Source organism: Canis lupus, chromosome 13 (assembly GCF_003254725.2).
Source record: "Canis lupus dingo isolate Sandy chromosome 13, ASM325472v2, whole genome shotgun sequence".
NCBI classification, from domain to species: Eukaryota; Metazoa; Chordata; class Mammalia; order Carnivora; family Canidae; genus Canis; species Canis lupus.
Genome location: NC_064255.1, coordinates 47,534,741 through 47,558,188, shown reverse-complemented (window position 1 = coordinate 47,558,188; position 23,448 = coordinate 47,534,741). Strand labels below are relative to the sequence as shown.

The following is a 23,448-nucleotide window of genomic DNA, read 5'->3' as shown; positions in this document are numbered from 1 at the left end:
AAATTATGCAAATAAAAATTACTGAAAATTCGGTCAATGGGAATTTTAAAGCAAAATATTTGGGAAATTAGAATTTGAAAGACCTTGCTATTAATGATTATTTAGAGAGAGGGAAAAAAAAAACTTCATATAACTGGTTAAAATTTACTTAAAATCTGCCTTCCACAGTATCTGACATATAGGAGACATTCAATATGCATTTGTTAAATGAATGAGAACTTAAACATGTCCAAATGTTTCAGATTAAAGATAACCATTTTATTAATAGTGACTAAAACAAATAGAAAACCATTAGCAACTTGATCTCAGGTAACCAGCCTCAGAGGGGAGAAGTCAGATCAATAAAAAAGGAAACACAGCTCTCAAATGGATAGGCCACTTTGTGGGAAAGGAGGGAGCGCCCCAGTTAGTATGAGATCATTGACTGTTTTTAAATATGGAAGGGGAAAAAATTGACAACTTTTCCCAATATTTTAAATCATCTGGCCTGGATCCTTGGGTGGCGCAGTGGTTTAGTGCCTGCCTTTGGCCCAGGGCACGATCCTGGAGACCCGGGATCGAATCCCACGTCGGGCTCCCGGTGCATGGAGCCTGCTTCTCCCTCTGCCTATGTCTCTGCCTCTCTCTCTCTCTCTCTCTCTCTGTGACTATCATAAATAAATAAAAATTTAAAAAAAATAAAAAATAAATCATCTGGCCTGGATAATTTTAAGAGTCTTAAAAATCAAGGTTAACGTACGTGGCTAACAAGAAGTGTTCTTATAAATTTCCCTATAAAAGTCAAAGAAACAGCACACGGTATAGAACAGGAGTCTGAAGTTCTCTCTTCGGTCTTCTCAAAATAAATTTACAAAATGACACGTATTTGTCGCTAATAATGAATATACACATCCACATATGGTGTTACGAAAGGGGGAAATGTGCATCTCGACACACGCCCAGACAGCCCCACCTCAGACAGACACACCAGCTGAGCCATCCCCAGGATAATTAATAGACTGTTTTAAGGGGAAAACCTTAAAATGTCCCCCACAGAGAGAACAATGTATTGAGAAAAACAAAGGAAATAAGCCACTTACCTGGCTGTTTTCCTTTATCCACATCGAGTCCACGAAACTAGACACATCTTTTATAAAGCACATCACAGAGAAGGCTTCCCCTTCCTTCAGGAGAGAGCTTGTTTTGGATACTGACACAACTGGTACAGCTCTGATGGCTAGAATAAGAAGAAACGTGGCCCTCAAATTATTTGTTCCGTGATCATATGCCATTGTCACCTACTGCTTTTCCTCAAATGCACCCAACTTATTTGGGCGTCTTTTAAATAAAATCTCAAGTACTAATCAATCTGTATTACTTGACTATCTGAAGACATCAGCAATTAAATCTTGCATCCTTCAAGCAAATTCATTAATATTGAGTGAAAAAAATAGGAACGTCTGCTTTGAGATGATAATGCTCCTGGCCAAAGCTATTTTGAAACAAGTAGAAGCCCTGGCACAGGGAAAGTGGCTTTAACCCTGATGGTTTCATGAGGACGTGACCTACGACTAATTTATATTCTTTCAACCAAACAGGCATCATTCCCATGTGCCGTAGTGATAATATCTTGCTCATTTCTGGAAAAATCTCCATTTTAAATAGTCAAACTTTCCTTAATCCCAATGAGCACCCTTTTTCAAAAGCCTTCATAAAAACCCCTCCATAGCAGAATGTCACCCAGTGTTGAATTTGATGATCTCGGAGACACAAAAATCTAGACATCTTCCGGCTACGAAAATAATCAACATAATGCCACGATGATAACAAGGGCCATACTCAGTTGGCGCTTTCCTCCTCAGACTGGGAATAAGTCTGGGAATGCATTAAAATCAAATCGCTGAGGAGAAACTCAATTCCTCTATCAACAGTAAATCAAGGGGTGAATAATGTATATGCTAATCTTTCCCAACAGTGGAATCAAAGCTCCGCAGTGAGGTTCCCTTGGAAGCACACCTCATGCAGTTATGAAACTCTGAGTGTCCTGATGTTGTGAGGTTTCACAGCTGTCCCCGGGAGGGTCTACACACTGGTTTCTGGCAGATGCACCTGCCAACGGTGGCCGTGCACTGGTGGTGTGGGGCTTGGGGCTATGAAACAAAGAATTCGCCGGCCACTGACAGTAGTTGGGAGCTGGGGAAAGTGATGAAGAGCCAGCCACCTGACCGCTGAGAGTAAGACAGACCAGGGAGAGGAGACAAGTCACCCCTCCATCAACAGATGCTCCGCCTCCCCACAAGAAAGAGAGAAAGGGCCCCTACCTGCCCTCACTTTCAGGGTGAATTTCTTGGACAGCACCGTCCTGCCCTTCTGGTCCGCAGAGCAGTGCAAGCAGAGCCGATGATACTCGCGCTTCACGTTTCTGATCGTGATGCCAGCTTTGGGATCAGCGACGAACGTCAAGTCCTTGGGAAGAGGCTTCCCCTCGCACCCCCTGAGGGAGTAATTGGTCACTTCTGGGTCCGTCAGAGGGCAGCGGACCAGCGTATCATTGCCTTCTTTCCCATACAAGGGAAGGTCAACGAGGAAAAGCTTTGCAGGATCTAAAGCATATCAAAAATCAGTCGTCTGAATGGCAGGCCACAGGCACCGAGAACATATTTAAAACATCGCGGACGACTCCGCATTTTGTTCGCTCTTTGCAAGCAACAGAATTTATCCAAATACTACGAATTGAGTAACAGTTAACATTTGTTATACACTTCCCATGTGTCGGACACTAAGCTCGGACCATTACACTTTAGCTCATCTCATCCTCAAAGCACCCCGACGTGATGGGCACTATGCTTACCCCCTTGATGTGATGGGCACTATGCTTACCCCCCCCCTTTTTAGAGGTGAAGAAACTGAAGTCTCAAAAGTGACTCTCCTAAAACAGTGACATGGCCCAGAAATGGCTGAGCGGAACTCAATTCCCTATCCAACTGATACCACGATTTGAGCCCCTAAAACTCGGAGGGTATTTTACTATAATAGTTACTATTCTTCTACAACAGGGAATACTCAAGCAGCATAGGCTAAGACAAAGGCTGTGTGATGATACCCATTAGGGTCAGGGAAAGGTGTTCTTTCTCTACCCTTCTGGTGGTGGGGTGCGGGCCTTTCCAGAACTCCCAGTGGCCAGGACCTTTCGGCTTCTGCATAGAGCCTGGGAGACCATCAGCCGGCCACCCTGTACAAATGTCATCATGGGCCCCACTCTCCCTATTTCTTGAAAGATATGTATAAGCATAAACTTCTGGAAATCAAATGAAGCCATATTCCCAAGGGGGGTCTTATGAGTTTCGGGAATGCTGTGGCAAATACTTCATCATCTGAACCAGGACACTCGTGAGTGAAGGGGAGTGCCATTAATAATTATGCCAGGACACCAGGTGTGGACTGGAAAAGCCTCGGGCACACTGGGACCTCCTATAAGCAACAACAAACCTCATTCTGTACACACAATATGCGGCCACCCCTACCGTGTAAAGATAATACAGATAGACGGTTGGGCCAACAGATCATGTTTAAAATGTTTTTGTTTTTTTTTTTTAACGGGCACTGAGGGGGGCACTGGATGGGATGAGCACTGGGTTTTATACTATAGGTTGGCAAATCGAACTCCAATAAAAAATATACAAAAATAAACAAATAAAAATAAATTTTTAAAATTTCTTTATTTATTGTCCATTCCACTTGGAATTCGGTGTCCCACAAAAAATCAATTTGACATTGGTGAAATATATTTATCATTTGATTTTAAGAAAAAAAATAAAACTTCTAGAATGAATAATACGCATGTCCCAGCCTCACTCCTTTGTTCTATGAATAAAGCACCTCATGAGGATAGAACTGAGGTCCGAAGCCATCGCTGGTTATCATTCCATCTCCTCTTTCTCAGTTGCTGGAACCCGGCTCCTACAATGCCCCAATCTCCTTCACTGCTGTAACAAACTACTCAAGCATCCAAAACATCTCAAATCAGTAGTAGTTTGGTGTAGCTCTGATTTATTGAGGAAGACTTCCCTTCTATCCATGAACTCTGCGAGACTGACTTGGCTACTTGAGCAGTTTCCCCCCATTTATTCAGTCATCTACCCACTGTATTCATATGCAGAATGAGACTTCATTACCACCTGGAAATCAGAGTATCTTCTCGAATGCCAACGACCAGCACACAGGATACCTCCACAATTACAGAAACATACCCAGAGGCTAAGCTGTGCCTTACCAATGGGTAGGTCTCAGTTTACCCACGTAGGAGAATAACAGATACACCGAGGAGAGGCAACCTTCTCTACAGCGAATACGAGGTGAGTCAACTTTATGAACCCTTGAGAGAGCTAGAATTTGCACGATTCTGGTCTCCTGAACGACAACAATTACACCAGGAAGACAGAGCAGGAAACTCTCAGTGTTCCGGTGAGAAACCGAAACTCTTGAGGTCCCTCAGACCTGCAATCTAGGACAGATGTATTCATTATTCCCCCACAATACTGTGGATGAGGCCTCCTACGTAGTCCCGTTTTCACTGGACAGAAACTCAGAGCCAGACCCAGGACTCTATTCTTCCTCCTATGACCTGAGGATTCATCTCCTAAAGCTCGAAGTACTTGTTTTTACATCAACAGAAAGAGCCTCCTGCCTCCCACACATCAGCAAACCTCCTCTTGACAAGGATGTTAAGCAAACACAGGCGAATCACCGAGTTTATCATAGGAAATGAGGTACGGAAATCCAACAATCATATTTTTCTTCTGTTTCTAAAAAGGTCACCATTTTGTTTTGGTTCTTTGTTTCTTTTTCTTTTCTTTTTTTTTTTTTTTTTTTTTGTAAATGAATCAACTGACAACTATTAAAGAACCTAAGAGGGACATGGGGTGATTTAGCTGACTGGGTTATTTTTCTGGAATTTGCTCCCTAAAAGTGGGTCAATTCTTTTTGAAGTGTTGGTCTGTTTGGGCCTTCCGAGGCCTTTCGTTCCCTGAAGTGTTTTTACTAAGTGGGAGTATCTAGGATCTCAAGGCATTAAAATGCAGCTTTCCCAAAGGGCCTAATTTATTCTCAGGGTTTACTCAGAGTGCCAGGACAAATGGGCTAACCATATTGTAATCTCATTAGGAAGAGCAGCGCAGGCTCACAGACCTTCGGCTGAAGTCATACCCACAGCCACGATGTATCAAGAGATGGTGGGGGGGGGGGGGGACCAACAAAGAAAAATTTGTTTTAGGCTTTCTAGACCTAGCCATATTTTCTCTATGGCTCAGCCATCTCTATGTCATCCATAATTAAGAACAGGATATTAAGTTCTCTAAAGCATAGCATGAAAGAAAGCCACACATTTACCTCTGACAAACACATAAATGGACCTGCTCAAGCCATCTCTGTTGGTGCACGTGTAATTGCCCGTGTGGCCAGCCTCTGCCTTCTCTGTGATCCATTCGTTGTGTGTGTTCTCATTCAGTTGACCCAGGGTCTCAAAAGTCCACTTGACAAATCCTGGGTCGGTGCAGGACAGCCTAAGCTCGTCGCCGACACTGACTATTAACTCTGATTTTGCTGGATGGATGGATGGGAGAGACGGTTCCCCTGGACTCACAGATGGTTGAGAAGAGCCTGCCAAGAAAAATAAGAATCGTGTTGAGTATGATCTTTTCCTTGGCGAAATAAAGCAACTCTTCCAATATTGATTTCCATCTTCTGTGCGCTCTACAATAAAAATAGGACAAAGCTGCCCCACTATTTATAGTTAGAAAGAGTTCTGTTTAAAGTTTCTTAAGTTCATCGAGAAAATTATTTTCTGCAACTCTCCATTAATCCTGAGGGTCACACTTGGTATGCAAGCCATCCTCACGGGATGCCACGCATGGCCCTTCTCTGGGTCAAACACACAGCTGGGTCAAGTTTCCACTCTGAATATGGGCCATCGAAATGGTACTGACATGCTGACACCCTGCTTAGAAACAACAAAAACAAAACCCCACACTATTAAAAACAAACAAAAAACCTACTGGCCTGTTACTCTTCTGGCAAAACGTACATGACCATGACATGGGTTGGCTGTGAATTCAGTTATTTGTGTGAAATTCTCCTTATACGGTGATGTTCCCCAAAAGGAGAACTATTTAAAAGTCTCAAATAATAAGGCAGCACGTGAAAATCCCATTTTAAAGATCAGACCATGAGGGCAGCCCGGGTGGCTCACACCTTCAGCCCAGGACGTGATCCCGGACACCCAGGATCGAGTCCCACGTCAGGCCACTGCATGGGGCCTGCTTCTCCCTCTGCCTGTGTCTCTGCCTCTCTCTCTGTGTATCTCTCATGAATAAATAAATAAATCTTAAAAAAAAAATCAGACCATGACATATCTCATGACATATGTTGGGCTGCAGCCTAATCAAACTAATGCCTAGATAGGCTTCTTAATATAAAGATGCAAACTTTAGACTCGGAGTATGAAACTTGAAGCTTAGAAAATTCACGGCAGTTCATTCATTCATTCATTCATTCATTCATTCATCCACCTATCTGTTGCATGAATGCAAATGTACCTGTTCCTTATTCATGGTCTGCAAAAGCTTCGAGCTGGGTGTTGGGGAAACGTACACATAAGTGCAACACCTGGTTCTTACACGCAAACCAAAGTTTAAAGAATACACTACTCACATGTCAGAATAAGTGAAACGCAGCTGTTCTGGCTTCAAGCTGAAGAAGGAAGAGGTGGGCTGGACCTTGACCATATCAGAAATGGTGAAAGAGAAGACAGACACGGGCCATAGATGTATACCATAGAGACCACACAGACCATGCAGAGACACTCGATATTTTCCAGCAGAAAAGTGACATGCACAGTAAGATACCAAGATCTTCCAGATTCAAGGAACTCAGTGAAGAGCTCCAGTCCTCAGAGGTTGGCAGAAGGAATAAGACCTACAGTAAGGGTCTGAGACTAAAGGAGCATTATTATACCATCAGAGGAAAAACACATTAATGGTTCTAGTGTAATTAAAACTACAAAGACTGACTCACATTCGACCTGGGTGAGTGAGTGGGAAGAAAGGGTCCCCGGGTGAGGTAAGCTAGAGCAACAGGGTAACAGCACTCCCCCCTGAGGGGGTGGAGGGGGAAGGAGCTTTCAATCACTTTTGCAGGGTCATAGGCAAAATGGCATATCTATCCCCTCCGCACACATACAAGGTCGGAGACAAGAAGCGACCTGAGTTCTGATGTTGGAGTAAAAATCCTCCAATCCAGGTGGAGAAAGGAGCAGGTGGGAGGCAAAGGCAGCAGGTAAGCCGCGCCAGGAAGCTCTCCCCAAGTCTGGCATGACTGGGGGTGGGGAGACCTGATCAGAAACGTGTGGGGCCAGGAGGGCCAAGAGCCCTGCTCTCAGGGGCTCCCGGGCCAGTGGATGGGACTTCTCACCTTATGACCTGCATTTCAGATGGTGGAGAAAGAGCAAATAACGTGTGAAGTTAAAAGACAGGATCAGGGGACGCCTGGGTGGCTCAGGGTTTGAGCATCTCCTTTGGCTCAGGTCATGATCTTGGGGTCCTGGGATCTAGTCCCGCATCAGGCTCCCCCGCAGAGAGCCTGCTTCTCCCTCTGCCTATGTCTTGCCTCTCTGTGTGTGTCTCTCAGGAACAAACAAATAAATAAATCTTTAAAAAAAAAAAAAGGCAGGATCAGATAGTCAAGGGTGAGGGCTTGTGGAAAAAAGAGGCACACACAAAATACCAATCTTGAAGAGCTCTTCCAGCTAAGAGGGTATAGATTTGAGATTTAAAAGTCAAACAAAAATGAACAAGCTACAACAACAAAACCACCACCAGAAAGGAAGAGGGTGGGAGGGGAAGGCAACACATCAGAAGGTTTCAAAGAGAAGGTGGTGGGGACTAGGGCAGATGCTGAGCGAGATCAAGAGGATGAACAAAAGTGACCAAGGGAACAAACCAAATCTATTTGGTGAGAAAGAAACTGCAGGAAATGCAAGAGTACAATTTCAGGTGAGTGGGAATTTCCGTGTGCTCCCAAGGTCAGAGGCTCTACGTGTAGACCTCTCTGTGAGAAGCTACAGCACAGGAAGGCACAGAAACAGACATATAGTCAAATGAGGTGAAAAGTTCCAGAAGAGGGGCGCCTGGGTGGCTCAGTGGTCGAGCGTCTGCCTTTGGCCCAGGGCGTGATCCTGGAGACCCGGGATCGAGTCCCACATCGGGCTCCCTGCATGGAGCCTGCTTCTCCCTCTGCCTGTGTCTCTGCCTCTCTCTGTGTGTCCCTCATGGATAAATAAAATAAAAATCTAAAAAAAGAAAGAAGAGAGAAAGAAGAAAGAAAGAAAGAAAGAAAGAAAGAAAGAAAGAAAGAAAGAAAGAAAGAAAGACCCAGACGAGACTTGTTGACACGCGAGGACAGAAGAGGAGAGGGACAGACCAAGGATGCTCTAGAGCAACAGTGAAACCATCCCCTGCAGGTGCATATAGATGATGACTGGTCTCAATTCCAATTTGTTACCCAATATTTCATCTGGGCACCTTTCAACCATGGCTTCAATTGCAGCTCCGTGAGGTCATGCCAAGTACACCCCAGATTGAAGATACTCAGCAAACCTCGATTCGCAGAAGGTAACAACAAGGTCGATTACAATCATCAAACATTATTAAGCACCAATAACACATGAAGGGCTATAGGCAAGATCATCTGTCCCTTGCTGGGCTCAGCATCTAAATGCAGGGGGCCAGAATAGGAAACGAAGTGCTTGGGATTGTTTTCAAAGTCATATGCAGTGTTAAATAATGAAAATGGGCATAGCAATAAATGGAGACGCTATTATGTCAATTATTTATCCCCTTTTAAAAAGGGGGTTGTTGCAAGGGAATAGCAGTGACGTTGACAGAAAATTTAATCCAAAAATCCTTAAAGAATTTATACTGCAATACACTTCAACCAATTTAGCTTTCTCGGGAGGGGATCTTAAGGGCCATAGGTAGTATGGCAATCCAGCTGAATAACCATCGCCAACTTCTGGAGAAGTACCGTAACCAATGGAAGCTAAGCCTCGCTGCGTGACCTCAAAGGCAGGCCACTCTACTTCTCTGTGACCAAGTTTCCAGATCTGGAAAATGATAAAAAATACCCTCATCTCATAGAGTCCTTATGGGAATCAAATGTGACAAATCCATACAAAGAGCTTAAGACAGGACAGGGCACATTGAAGATGTTGGCTATCACGCTGAGATGGTCGAGCATACTCAGTAAGAGCTTGGCTCTGGAGTTAAGACTCTAGATTTGCATCCTGGCTCTGCCAAGGAGTTAAGTGTGTGATCCTGAGGCGAGTTACTAATCAATTCTGTCTCGGTTTCCTCATTTGCAAAGTAGGGACAGCAACAGAACCTATTTCATAAGGCTGTCATACAAAGCACTCAGAACTCTTTCTATTACGTAGAAAATACATAATAAATGTCAGACACAATTTTTCTAAAAACAGAACCTCTTATCACCCCTCCAGTCAGTCCTGACTCACTCACTTCCCATGAATGTAAACGGTTCCATCATTTCCCAAATGGGTTCCTGCCTGACTTCTGCCTCCTTGGCAGCAAATCCCAGCCATTTCTCCTTTGGAGCCTCTGCCTCTCATCCTTGCCTGCCTTTCCTCTCCTGCTGCCCTACCCCAGACTAGCCACCTACTACCACCCAGACAGATGACATCTTCTCCTAGGAGATTTCTGTGCTTCCAGCTCATCAAACTCCCAACTCATCAAACCTCATAGCCCTGAGATCCATCAGGCCAAAAAAAAAAAAAAAAAAAAAACACTGTCCTTCAACAACACCAGTCCCAGCTTCAAAAATCTCTGTCAGAGGCAGCAGCAGCTAACACTGACCTCATGGATAGCTCACAAAGCACCTGCATGGGACTTAGTTTCTAGCTGCTTCCTCTGGACTTTTACCTCCCTCTCCAGTAAGACAGAGTCTTAGGCTGGCGGGCTAAGGAGCCTATAAACAATTCCATCCCTTCATGGGCCCATCTTCCCGCCCCCATTCCCAACCCCAGAACACATCTACTCCACCAATTCACCTTCTTGCCATGTGGAAAGCCCTGTTTTTCATAGGCATTGGTCCCTAACCACGATCACCTGCCCTCACTAACTCCATCCAACATGTCCAGCCCCATCACCCATGTTTGTTCTGATGCTCACCGTGTTCTAAATCTAAGTCCTACCTCCTCCACCTACTCCAAGGATCCTAAATTGTATTTTCCCCCTGGAAAAGCCATAAAAACATACCCTTCAATCCCTGAACATAGAAAAGATCGGAGGAAGGACAGATTCCTAAATACCTAGCCCCTGTAATGGGTGTCAACAGTCCACTGACCTATCCCCAAAAGAGGACAGATGTCATTTCTGGTGTTCCACTAAGAAAAGGGAGTGGGGTTCTATGCATCCATTAACCTGCTATGGATGCTTCTAAAAAAGAGTCCTCCGAACTTGAGGTCATTGGTTTCTGCTTTACCTCTAGAGCTTTAGAGAATAAATTTTAAGATAATTGGCACCAAAAGATTAAGGGTTTTATTTTCAAAGTAAATTACTTATAAGTTCAACCCTCAAACTCATCCTATAAAATGAAAATAGAGCTTATATTAGAATGGGACTCTAGGTATTATTTATTCTCTTTTTCCCAAACTATCTTGAATGTTGTTATGAAGCTCTTACAATAAAGACTAGAGATTCATGTTAAAAAGTATGTACCTACCCTTATTATATTTAAAATTCAATACCAATAAGGTATTCCAACTGAGCTTAGAAATTGCCCTGAAATTACACATTTTAAAAAGGTGTCTGGTACATAGCAAGTTCTCAACAAATGTTTGTTGAATTGGGTTTTATCTACATTAGGAGTCTCTGCATTAGAAAATGTACTTCTCTAATTATGTTTGGCTAAGGCTAATTTAAGAGTCGTTTTCTATTCCCTGAACACATGTTAATTAATGAGCCAGAAAAAAAAGAAAACAAGATAGATGGCAAAACCTACCATTCTGGGGGCCAACTACTAGAGCATATGATGGTTCTGGACTAAGAATTCCAGGAACTAATCAAATATTGATATATTTATCCCAGGTACCTGGCTAAGGGCTGAACCTAGAAGGCAGTCCGTGCTCTCAAAGAACAATAAGGGAGAACAGGAGCATTTATGAACAGTCAATAAGGTTGCAAGAGTTTAACAATATCACGATAAATGCCAACATACCCTCTATAACCCCTTTCGCTCATGTAAAATCCAACCATATCCAAGAGAACCGAGAAAGTAGGGATGCAAACAGATATTGGCACACCCATGTACACAGCAGCATTATCTACGATAGCCAAAAGGTGGAAACAACCCAAGTGCCCATCCGCAGGTCAATGGATGGACAAGTGGCAAGATCGTGCAATGGAATATTATTTGGCCATGAAAAGGAAGGAAATTCTGACACAGACTACCACATCCGCGAACTTCAAAAACATCCTGCAGCGTGAAATTAGCCAGAAACAAAAGGACAAATGTCGTATGATTCTACTTACATGAGGCACCTCGAGTACACAAATCTGTAGAAACAGAAAGTAGAATGTAGACACCAAGAGTCAGGGGGAGGGAGGAATGGAAAGTTAATGGGGCTAATGGGTACAGAATTTCCATACACAACATTGTGAATACACCTAATGGCACTGAACTGGACATTCAGAAATGGTACATTTTGTATTGTGTGTATTTTACCACAATAAAAAAAAAACCCTAGGGGCACCTGGGTGACTCAGTGGTTGAGCGTCTGTCTTTGGCTCAGATCGTGATCCCAGGGTCTGGGATCGAGTTCCACATTGGGTTCCCTGCGAGGAGCCTGCTTCTCCCTCTGCCTGTGTCTCTGTCTCTCTGTGTCTCTCATGAATAAATAAATAAAATCTTTAAGAAAAAATTTAAAAATTTAAAATAAATTTAAAAACCCTAACATTAAACAAAAAACAATTCTTCAAAGCCCTGGCTGGTGAGCCTCAAAGCTGCTCTGCTCTCCTGGCTCTTTCTTAGCTGACTCCTCTGACCTCTGGTATTGGCCTCAGTGAGCCCCCTGCCTTTGTTTTAAATCACACCATCTAAAAAAATTAATTGTTGTCATTATTTGTATTTGTCCCACACAGTTGTGCTTGCGGGCAAGCATACCATCTTGGTTCCCATCTCTCCGCTACCTGACACAAAGCAGGCATTCATAAAAGTGCTTTCAACTTTCTGGGCTGAATAAGCTCTAAGTTTTAAACCGGGGGACTTTGAGTGCTCAAGACTGTGAGGTTCTTCTCTCTGGCACCTCTGCTCTCCTGCTTGCACCATCAGAGTCACGTGGTCTTATTCTCAAACTGTCTACAGAAGCTAGACTTGTGGCGTATTATATATACAGATTAAGTGCATGTTATAAAAATTGATGAAATAAGAGTGTGTGTGTGTGTGTGTGTGTGCACGCTGAAAAAGAGCTGTTGATTCTCTGGTAACAAAGAAACCCTCAAAGGGTGACTCAACTAAATGGAGTGTCCAATTAAATGGGATTGAAACATGAGAAGCCTGGGGGGGGGGGTTACCCCCAAGGGGAGGGGGGCTCTTTATCCCAAGTGCTATTTCATAAGCACTATACTAAAGGAAACTGAAGTTAGAAACTGCAGAACTGGCTTGCATTCTGGGTGTGGTGTGTGGTCAGAACTCCCGCCCCTCATCCCAAACTCAAAGTCAACCAAAACTCAAAGAAAAGGTTCTGCTTCTCCATCAAAATGAACACAGCTGTCCATCTTTCTTAAGGGAAAATAAACTATTCAAGATACACCTGTCATCTTTGCCATCTGTCGATTAAAAGACTAATTGAGAGTCCAGGCTGCGCTGGTCCTATAGAATGTTCTCGATGACCAGTGTAAGAGCCACCTGCTTGAGTGCAAGGCGCTCCCTGGTCAGCTCCGTGGTGGCTGGACCACCCATTATTATTGCAAATCTTGTCCCAAAGATCCCCCCCGCCCTAAGGGGTCTGTGCACTTCACAAATGTCTAAGCTGCAAAGACTGGATTTATAGCCGGAGTTAAAAGTAAGGAAGTCATTTCAAAACCTTTTCTCCTTTGGACACAAATATAAGGAACCAGGTAAAATAACGGCAGGGAGGAAAACCCATGTAGAGAGGCCTATTCTGGTTTTGAGGAAGTAGAAAAGGACCTATAGCAAAGACAAAGCTCCAAGCTCCATTGTAGTCCAACTACTCTTTAGTTCATGTACTATTTATTTAAATATTCTATTTAAATTCAGTTTGCCAATATATAATGCCCAGTGCTCATCCCATCAAGTGCCCTCCTCAGTGTCCGTCACTCAGTTACCCCATCCCTCCACCCACCTCCCCTTCCCCAACCTTTTGTTTGTTTCCCAGAGTTCAAAGTCTCTCATGGTCTGTCTCCCTCTCTAATTTTTTCCCCCGCTCACTTTCCCTTATAGTCCTTTTCACTATTTCTTATATTCCACGTATGAGTGAAATCATATGTTTGTCCTTCTCCGACTGACTTACTTCACTCAGCATAATACCCTCCAGTTCCATCCACGTCGAAGTAAATGGTAGGAATTCATCCTTTCTGATGCACTATTTAACCACAATTTGTGATTCAGGAAAAGAAAAAAAAAAAAAAAAAAAAAGCTCATGATTTGTATATCCTACTGTTTCTGACATACTTTTAGATCCCCACAGGAATAAACTGGATAAAAACCAAGATGGAAGGATCCTAGTAATTGCCCACAACACCCATGAGGCTTTAAAAACAAGTAGATGATACTGGAAATAGAATAAAGCTGGGGTGGGAAGAGAGAGAGTATGAGCTCAGTGAAAACCAAACAAATCTGAAAAAAAAAAAAAAAAAAGCTCTTGCCCAGAGAGGGGGTGGGGGGTGGCACTGTAAATCCACTCTGGATCACCCTTACAGAGTGAAGGAAGCCATGCAACGGAGGATCCCAGAATGGCCCCCACTCTACTGTGGTGAGTTCATGCTACCATAAGCACTGAAATCTTTGGCTTCACCATGCATCTGTTGCATAATCATTAAATCGGTAGTGAACCAGATGCTGATGGAGGAGCTCAGAGACCAATGCAATATAAATGAAATAAAAATATGGAAAGACATTCCAGGACTCAAAAGGAGCGGCTACTCTTCGCCTAGAGCACCATGAAAATGTCCAGAGGGATGGGGGCCCTGAGAGCTGGGCCAGTAAGACTTGGTCCATTTGCATGTGTCCATGTTTATGTGTAATCAAGGAGGGGAAAGGCAAAGGCAAAGCTCTCTGAGTGCAGAGGTGTGTGGTAGTCAGGAAAAGCTCCTCCCTACAAGCACCCCCCCTCCTGCTCCTACCTCACCCTCAAACGGTAAGCTCTCAGAATCCAAAGCAAAGTCTGTGTCTCTCTCTCCATCCCCAAAGCCTCACAGAGCACCAGAAATATGGAAGGGGACAATAAATGCATGGTGACAGAGTTACTACATATATTAACTGGGGAGGTGCAGGACAGGGGAAGGTAATTTGGAACACCATCCTACAGAGGAGTGCTTCTCGGGATCTCGGGTGCTTTCACCCCGTCTTCTGGGAGGTCCATTTCTTGCAGGGACAAATCATTTTTTAAACGCTTTTATACTATCTATCATAATATGGAAAGTAAAAGAAAAATTCTGGTGGAAAAACATGAGCTTTCCGAGAAACTTAACTACCTTCCAGCCACATCCTCCCAAACACACCACCCCAATCCCTAACTTTTAACAGCACCTCCATGGACAAGTTTAAACAGTCCCCTACTGCATAGCAGGATTCCAGATTCACAACTCTGCTGTTTCCAAAGGATTTTCTGGGTAAGGGGGAGTTCAGATGTATCTCTAACCTTGTAATACAGAGATTAAAGCACTTACCCAGAAAGAGCTCATTGTGAAAATCTACTCGGGTCAGACAGGAGGTAAATACTAATAATTGACACGATCTCCTCACTGTCTTAAGTCTTTCACTGCCCTAGTCCTGTGTCCGTGGACTCAAAAACCAATTCCTTGGCACGGTGCAAATTTGTACTTAGTCCTTAAAAACAAAATAACTTTTCTATTTGCGGGCCAGGGCTCGGTACTACAAAATCATACAAGACGTGTTTCAGTATTGGAGACGGTTCACAGTTTTCAAGCCTTGTACAATGATCAGCCATTTGGAAGTCAGTTTAAAATCCCAAAATAAGAAAGACTTCACTGAAACACAGTTTAAAAAAAAAAAAAAAGGCAGCTCCTTAAGTGTATTCCAGCGTTGGCCTAATGATGATGAACTAATTGACAGAAGGGAACCGAAGGACAGGGAAATAAAAGCTGGAGCATTAGTCATTACTGGCAGAGAGACGGATCAGTAACAACGCAGGCACTTCTCAAACTGTCCTCATTGATGAACCGGTAACTGAGCTCCTACCAGTGGTCCTGGGAGAGGCTGGGAACCAGGAATACAGAGCAGGGGCTTGGGGCCCAGTGGGGAAGATGGACTCAGAGATAATCACCGTAGAAGCAAGCCAGCACAGCCAAAAGGGGAAACTGGGGCCGCGGGAGGGTCAGAAAAGGATTCCCAAAGCTCAAATTAAAGAATGTGTGTGACGTGGTGAAGCCCAGGGGTGGAGGAGGAGAGAGGTCTATTAGGTGTGGGAACCGCAAGAGCAACTATCCCAGACCTAGTAAGGTGTGTGCCTAGTATCACAGGATCGTTCAGAATCGCTGCAGCATCAGGGTGTGAGGCCACGGGTCCTGGGGGGCACCATCATCTCAGGGCCCCCTGTGTCACAGTTAAGGGGGTGAGCCCACCCTGATGTGCGCTTGGGGGGAACCCCTCAGGGAACAGTGAGGGTTAGGACTGATGGGTAAGGGTCTGGGCTGGATCTGGGCAGTGAAGGAGTGAGAGGAAGAAGAGAGGACACCTGTTTTTGGCTTAGGTGATGGGGAGACGGGGTGCCAACAGAAGAGAAGAGGAAGAACAGGTTTAGATGCATATGTGGACCAGTGGGAGGCACTGAAATGTCCTGGAGATCAAGCCAGGGGTGGTGGCCGGTGTCAGGGCCACCAACGTCCTCCGCAGCACACTGTAGGCAATGCAGGGGGGCGAGGGGTGGTAACCAGCCGTGTTCATAAGATCATCGAGGGTGGGCGTGGAGAGTACAAAGAGATGGCCCAAAACGGAATGACAGGTGCAAGGTGACTGGAGTTGGGTAGAGACAGGGAGCAGAAGTGAACAGAGAACCAGGCCCGCCACCCCCCGCGCACAGGACTGGTCCCTGACCGACATGAGGAAGGACAGGCCATGGCGTGTCCTGCATCCCTCCTGACAACCCTAGTCGTTCACCCCACATTCACCCCTGACATCGCCCCATGCCCATAGCACCAGGATCTCCCACGGTGCCACAGTCCTGCCAGGTGGGAGAAGGAGCCTTGACTGGCTCGGGCTACTGGGGGAGGGCAACGTCAGGGCCAGCCAGGGGCAGGGGGAGGAGCAGAGGGAGGACTCTCGGAGCTGGAGAGCAGGGGAGCCAAGGGCTCCCAGTGGGGGGTGGGGGGTGATGAGCATCCTCAGGGGTGGGGGGAGGATCACAAAGAGCAAAGAGGATTGAAAGGCAGGCAGAGAGGACCGACCAGCAGAGAAGGCCAGAAAGTATCCCGGCCACAGGCTGGTGCGCTGTTCTTGCCTGACCCTGGGGGCTGAGGCATGTGGCTATAAGGGGCATGAGCCCACTTGGGGTTTAAAGGCACCAAAGCCAAGGTGAAAACACCAATTTCAGGTCCCTTTTGCTCCGGGCCTACTCATTTCAGAAAAATACCTGTGGCCCAAAGGGGCCAGGGGTACCACACGTGGGTCCTGCATTCTCACGGACGTCCAAGGAAACAGTGGTTCACCAGGCCCCCCGGTGCTAAGAAAGGGATGTCCCCCATCACCAGGGGTGGGTGTTCTTCTCCGGGGGGGCAGGGCCAGGCCGCATCACCCATCTTACCTTCTCACCCACTTGCTTTTCTGTGGTATTTTCAGCCGGGGGGTGGATTCACCTGTGGTTTGGACCCTTCCTGCCTCTGCAACTGAGAGCGGTTTCCTCTCGGGGGCCGGGCCGGCTCCTCTCCTTTCTGCCTTAACCGCGGAACCGGTAGGGTGCGTGCCTGGAGAACCCCAGGCCTGCTCAATCACCTGCGTGGAGCACACCTTTCCCGTTGCACTATTTGCATTCGCTGCTTTTCCGGCCGTTACCGGGATCCCTGGTCAAAGTCTGCACGCCCGGTCCTCTGCCTTTAAGTACCTGCCACTCAGGTCCCCCCAACACCGCACAGCGGGGAGCTTCACTGTAGCCAGAGCCTGGATCCCTCCCTGTCACTAGGTCCTGATTCACAAGCATGCCATCTGATGGCAAGAGAAGACCCCCACCCCCACACCCACCCCTTGAGCTGACTCTGATGTTTGAAAAGGACCCCCCCAAGATCAAGGAGATGTTAAACATTCTGCTTGCCTCTTAGGACACTTACACTAAGAGGACCTAGGAGCCAAGGTTCAAACTTCCGGTAAATGCCTTTTCAAGATACAACATCTATGAAAGCTTTGCTCAGGTTGAAGGAGACTAGCAAAATTATTAATTGTTTGGTCTCTGCTACGATATGCAATATTTGTAGGCTTTAGATAAAATGTATAACAGCCTGTTTTTGCTCTTAAGCAGTTCAGGGAAGGAAGGGTGTGAAGGAAAAAAAAAGTCATGGTGGAGAAATGCAGCTCTGGATTCTAAATCTTGGGCAAGTCACTGAGGTTTCTCTAGGCCTCCGTGTCCTCTTCTAAAAAATTATGAAGAGGTCATCAGAAGCTCTAGGATTCTAGGGTCTGTTATCAAATACGTAGGCCACGCAAGGGTCAAGATCCCGAACAGTGGCTGGACAGACCAGGTACTCAATTCACTGCAGCAAGAATGAAGAGCAGTGATTCTCTTGTGACATAAATAATGTAACTCATCACTTACTTTGTTTTAAAACTACTGTGTGAACAACAGAATAAGGGCCTAGACGTGGAATCTGATCCCTGGCCCTCACATCTTATAAAAGGAACAGGAAGGGGGCACCTGGGTGGCTCAGTGGTTTAGCTCCTGCCTTCAGCTCAGGGTGTGATCCCAGGGTCCCAGGATCGAGTCCCACATCGGGCTTCCTGCGAGGAGCCTGCTTCTCCCTCTGCCTGTGTCTCTGCCTCTCTCTCTCTCTCTCTCTCTCTGTGTGTGTGTCTCTCATGAATGAATAAATAAAATCTTTCAAAAGGGGGAGGGAGACAGGAAGTGTGGAAAGGTACAGATCATTCAACCCTGGAAGAAAGGCCCTTCTCAGCTGATTATTTTGCAAAATTTCTTCTCGCCAGCAGCAGAGGCTTTCATAGGACGACTTAATGCATTTCCTACTCACTCACTGTAAGAAAAATACAAGCCAGTGTCGGAGGAAGCAGGACTTCCTCTTTTGATCTCAAAGACACACAGGGAGAGGAAACCTTTCTCAGCCATTATGAAGTCGGTCTTTGGGGAATCAGATAAGGTCTGGATTTGACAAGCACGATATATTAGGATCCATCCCTGCAACAGAAAAGAGGAACTTTCTCATTTCCAAGGGGGGTTTTCCCAATAGCCCAGTACAGCTCCTGTTGTAAATACGCAGACTTCCGTGTTTCTGAGTTCTGGAAAGCACTCACTGAAATCGGAACCAGATAAGAAGCATTAAGGGTTTGAATACAATAACCACCACAAGACCCTCGCCATCTGTGGGGTTTGGGGTGGGGGTGGGGCAGGGGAGCTCTTGACTTCTTTCAACTTGAACTTCCTTAACTTAAAGGACTGAGGAACGACGTGAAAAGGAACAGGGCAAAAAGAGCATGGGGAATGTCATCGACCAGACGAGTCAGTGGCCAGCTCTACCCCAAAACTCACCAAGCTCTAAGGAGGCGCCCCACATGTGGGTGTCTCATCTCAAGGCCGACCCTTCAGGCTGCACGGCCCAGATCCTCGCAAGAAGTTGCAGGAGGACCTGTTGGGCATCAACTGCCTTCACCTTAGCATCGTCCTGGGAATTGGGAGCAGTGTGGGCAGGTGTGGCCATACCATTTCCTCCCAGCAGGAGCCAAGAACTCCTCAAAATGCAACTCCCAGGTTCAGGAGGGGGAATGAGGCTGAGCTCACAGCCACTGAAAATGCAAAGACATAATACATACCTGCCAACCATAAGCTCTCTTCTAATTCCACAGCATCTAATTCTAATGACGTCAAATAAAATGCCAATGAGTAGGGGGTTTGGCTCACAAGCAGAAAGATAACCCCAGTGGGGCATTGAAAATTTTGCTTTAGATCGAACCTAAAATCTACCATTTTTACCATTTTTAATGATACAGCTGAGTGGCATTAAATACACTTACAATGTTGTACCACCAACACTGTTATCCACCTCGGGAGCTTTTTTATCATTGAAACTTTGTACCCGCGGAACAGAAACTCCCCAGTCCACCACCACCTCCCCGCAGGCCCTGGCAACCACCATTCTACTCTGTGTCTCTACGAATGGACTATTCTAGAAACCTCATATAAGTGGAACCATAAAATGGTTGTCCTTTGGTGCCCTGCTTATTTAAATCGGCATCATGTCTCCAAAGTACTTCGGTATTGTAGCATGTAGCAAAATCTCCTTTTTAAGGCGGAGTAACTAACATTCCATCCCAGTACCTACCCCGTTGATCTTCATCCATTCATCCTGACATCTGGGCTGTTTTCCTACGGCATCTTTTAAACCTTGTCTTCAAACGTGGATCTACGCTTCTGAAAGGCCTCCCTGATTGTCTAAGTTATAAAAAATGCTAGGAATTATGCTTGGCTCAAATGGATATTTAAGCTGATTTCCCCCATAATGGGTAAATCAGTAAGTTTTACTGATGAATAAATTCCAAATCCTGCTTTTAATGGACCTGTCGGATGAAGGAAATTGCACCTTCCCCTCCATCCCATACCCAAACCGGACAGAACGTGTTTTCCTTCTTTTTCCACTTTCAAAATGTCGTTTTCTAGCCACAGGGCTGGTTTACACCAAAGGAAGTAAAAACAAAAGTAGTTTTTTTTTTTTTTTAAGGGAATTTTATCTGAGCCAGTGGCCAGAGAAAAGGGTTAGCAGCATTGATAACTGTCTTTGCAAACAGACCTTGAACTAGCGGAGACCACAGTTTAGCTGCAGGTCTGGATAACAAGCTGAGGGATTCGGAATCCCCCCCTGTCCCCCTTGCCATAAAATAGGTAGAAACATACAAAAAGCCCCTCTCTATCTGCCCTTGTAGTGCCCTGTCAAGAACAGGTTCTGGGTTTCAGGTGCTAGAGAGGGCCAGTGTCCGGGAAGGTGCATGACTTTTAGGGTCTAGTTGAGGGCAAAGTCAAGAAAGCTCAGAGGTGTACCTCCTTGGAGTCATGGTCCCATGCTAAAAGAAAGAGGGAACCACCCTTGGGTTGAGGACAGAAGAAGGCAGTCAGTCGTTCTGGGTGGCCCTCAATGCTCTCATAAAATACAAAGCAGAGAGAGAGTTGCCTTCAGAGGGCTCTTCAGGGAGGGAGGCATATTAGCAACTTATTCTCAAATGGTTCAGAAAAAATATAGTATGTATATACACAAAGGAAATGTGTCGAAATGTTGACCATTAGAGAGTCTAGGTGAAGGGTATCCCGGAGTTCTTGCGACTCATCTTGCAACTTCTTTGACTTGATTCAGCACTATTTTCAAGGCTTGAAGCCAGCTCAGAGGCTGGAGGTGATGGTGCTCCCCTGAGCCTCTGGGAGCAGGTGCAACAGGGATGGAATGAGAAAAGGGTGTTGGTTTTGGAGGCAGACAAGCATGGCTTCCAATCCAAGCTCTGGGAGACTTCGGGGAAGCTCCTTGACCTTTTCCAAGCCTCAGTTCTCATGTATCTCACTGGGGGCAAAATATTTCAAGATTCTGACCTCGTCTCCAAATCCTGCATGTACCTGGCAGTTGCAAATGGTCCTGTTACAAATCACTTGCTAAGATGACTTGGCTGCAACAAAGGAGGGCGAGGGAGACCCAGAGAAAGCACCAGAGCCAGGCTGGAACCAGAATGGGCCTGAGAGCAGGGGGAGGCAGCAGGGATGGGGAATGAACCACAGTTGAGGAGGGAAGATGGCATCTGATAAACAAAGGACACAAGCACCAAAACATAAAATTACAGCCATGTGTGCCATCCCCGCTCCTGGCCAGCTCAGCAGATTACAGCTATTCTGATGTAGCTGTTTGAGTGAGAAATTGTGTTTATGATTTTTGTTGCAAAACACATTGCATTTATTACATTCGCTTAATCTAAAAGGAATTTACAATAGGTCTAAGAGTATGTTAAGCCTCAGATGTAAAAAAAAAATTTAAAAAAAATACACAGCATAACAACCAACTATGCTTGACAAATAGGCAACGGATCAGTTCTATTAATAGCAAGATTCCCATAAGCATGTCAGCATCTTTACCCTCTAGGTCTTGAAAACCCTATCTTAAAAAAAAAAAAAAAGAAAGAAAGAAAAATTGAGCCCCTGTTCTCCATGTATGTATTTTTATAAACTACACACGTGCAGGCTCTTGGCAATCCTATTAAATATCAGCACAGCTTACTTGGTGTCTTATACGAAACAGATGCCCCCACCTTGAAGCTACTGCCTCTGGGAAGCAAATGCCATGCTCTCTCCTTCTGGAACAGAAATAAAAAGTCTTACTTTATCCAGGTCAAGACCAACAGACTAAAATAAGGCAAAGAAGGACATCTCTGTTCTATTAAATGGACTTGGAAGTGGGTGGGAAGACACATAGTGCCCCAGCATCAAACTCTATTAGCAAAGCAGGCAGCCCCCTTCTTGGAGGCTCTTGAGGGGAGTGGGGACAATAGTCGCTTCCCTGAGAACTTCTCAGGTGCCACTTCCTCCACTAGAGCTGCTGGCTTCTAGCACATGTACTATGAACGTCTCCAAGATCATATGATCTCTCTCCTTCTTTCCCATATTCCTGGGATAGTAATACTCAAGAACTTCTATTCTTGGATGTCCCAAAAATCAGACCCCAGATTAGAATCAGGTTGTGAGACTCCGCTGCCACTGTGCAAGGGGCTCGCCAGTCCAGTGGTAGGATTCGATGGTGCTGACAATCGATCCCATAAGTAAAATTTATTAGGGGACACCTCTCTCCAAATGCATACATTATCCAGTCCTATGACCCAGGGATAAAAAGAGGACTGTGCCCTCCCATTCATTCCTTCATTCATCCATCTGATAATGTTTACTAAAAGCTTGCTCCTTGCTGGGCCCTTGGGCAGCAGGGAATATGCAAGCTCTGTCCCCCTCTTGGAATTTATATTGAGCTCCAGGGATGAACATGAGGAATAAACCAATCATTATATAATTGTATAATTACAATGTGATGAGTATGATGAAGTGCACTGTACAGTGAGAACTGACCTGACCCACACTGGGGGGTCGGAAAGGATTGCAAAGGCAACAAGCCAGTTGCAATCTGAAGTGCACTAGAGACCAACCAGGGAGGCAACAGGGTTCCCTGGCAGCTGGCAGAGGGGAGGCTCCTGCAGAAGCCACAGCTCCAAGGAGCAGGATACCTGGAAGGGGTGAAGAAAGCATGGACAGCGAAGGCAGGTGTTGTGTGCAAAACATAGATCTGAAGGAGACCCTGGAGGCCTCCAGTGGGATCTACCTGGATTTAATCAGAGAGGGGCATGGTCATATTTGTCCTTTCAAAATACCACCTCAAGGCACAGCCGGTCAGGTCATGGGTCAGGTCAGGTCATGACCTCGGTCCTGGGGGGTCGGCTCAGATCATGATCTCAGGATCCCAGGATTGAGCCCAGGGAGGCTCCACACTCAGTGGGGAGTCTGCTTCAGATTCTTTTTCCCTCTCTCTCTCCCTCCCCCCTCTGCCCCTCCCCACTTACATGTGCTCACTCTAAAATAAATAAATAAAACCTTTAAAAATTAAAATACAATACAATACCACCTCTAGAGGGGCCTTCCTGTCCCCTCTCGCTCTGGCACATGCACTGTTCTGAAGGCCCCCTGCAGCCTCTACTCAGGCACCGTCCGCCAGCACTGCGATTGTCTGTTTTCCTGTCTGCACTAACCGAAATTCATATCTATCTTTTTAGTGCAACAGAAAGAGAACTGAGAATTGCACCCTGGTCTGGCACTCACAAGGCCACACGCGCTTTAGCTTTTCAATTATCACTGCCTGACGCCGTGACAAGGCCCAGTAACTATAGACTCCTGGTTTGCAAACTTCAGCCTGTACCAGAATCACCTGGAAAGTTGTTGAAATGGACTGGGAGGCCCTTCCCGGAGCTTCC

At 45.6% G+C, this 23,448-nt stretch overlaps 1 protein-coding gene across 4 annotated transcripts in view; it reads right to left on the bottom strand.

The window, feature by feature from the left end:
• KIT (KIT proto-oncogene, receptor tyrosine kinase) overlaps positions 1–23,448 on the bottom strand; it is an 83,647-nt gene that overhangs the window by 41,969 nt on the left and 18,230 nt on the right. For all 4 annotated transcript variants that reach the window (XM_025435629.3, XM_025435631.3, XM_025435630.3 and 1 more), the window contains exons 2-4: positions 5,368–5,637; positions 2,301–2,582; positions 1,080–1,216 (exon numbers count right to left, since the gene is read on the bottom strand). In XM_025435629.3, coding sequence (XP_025291414.1) covers positions 1,080–1,216; positions 2,301–2,582; positions 5,368–5,637 — 689 coding nt within the window. The remainder of the gene's footprint in view (positions 1–1,079; positions 1,217–2,300; positions 2,583–5,367; positions 5,638–23,448) is intronic.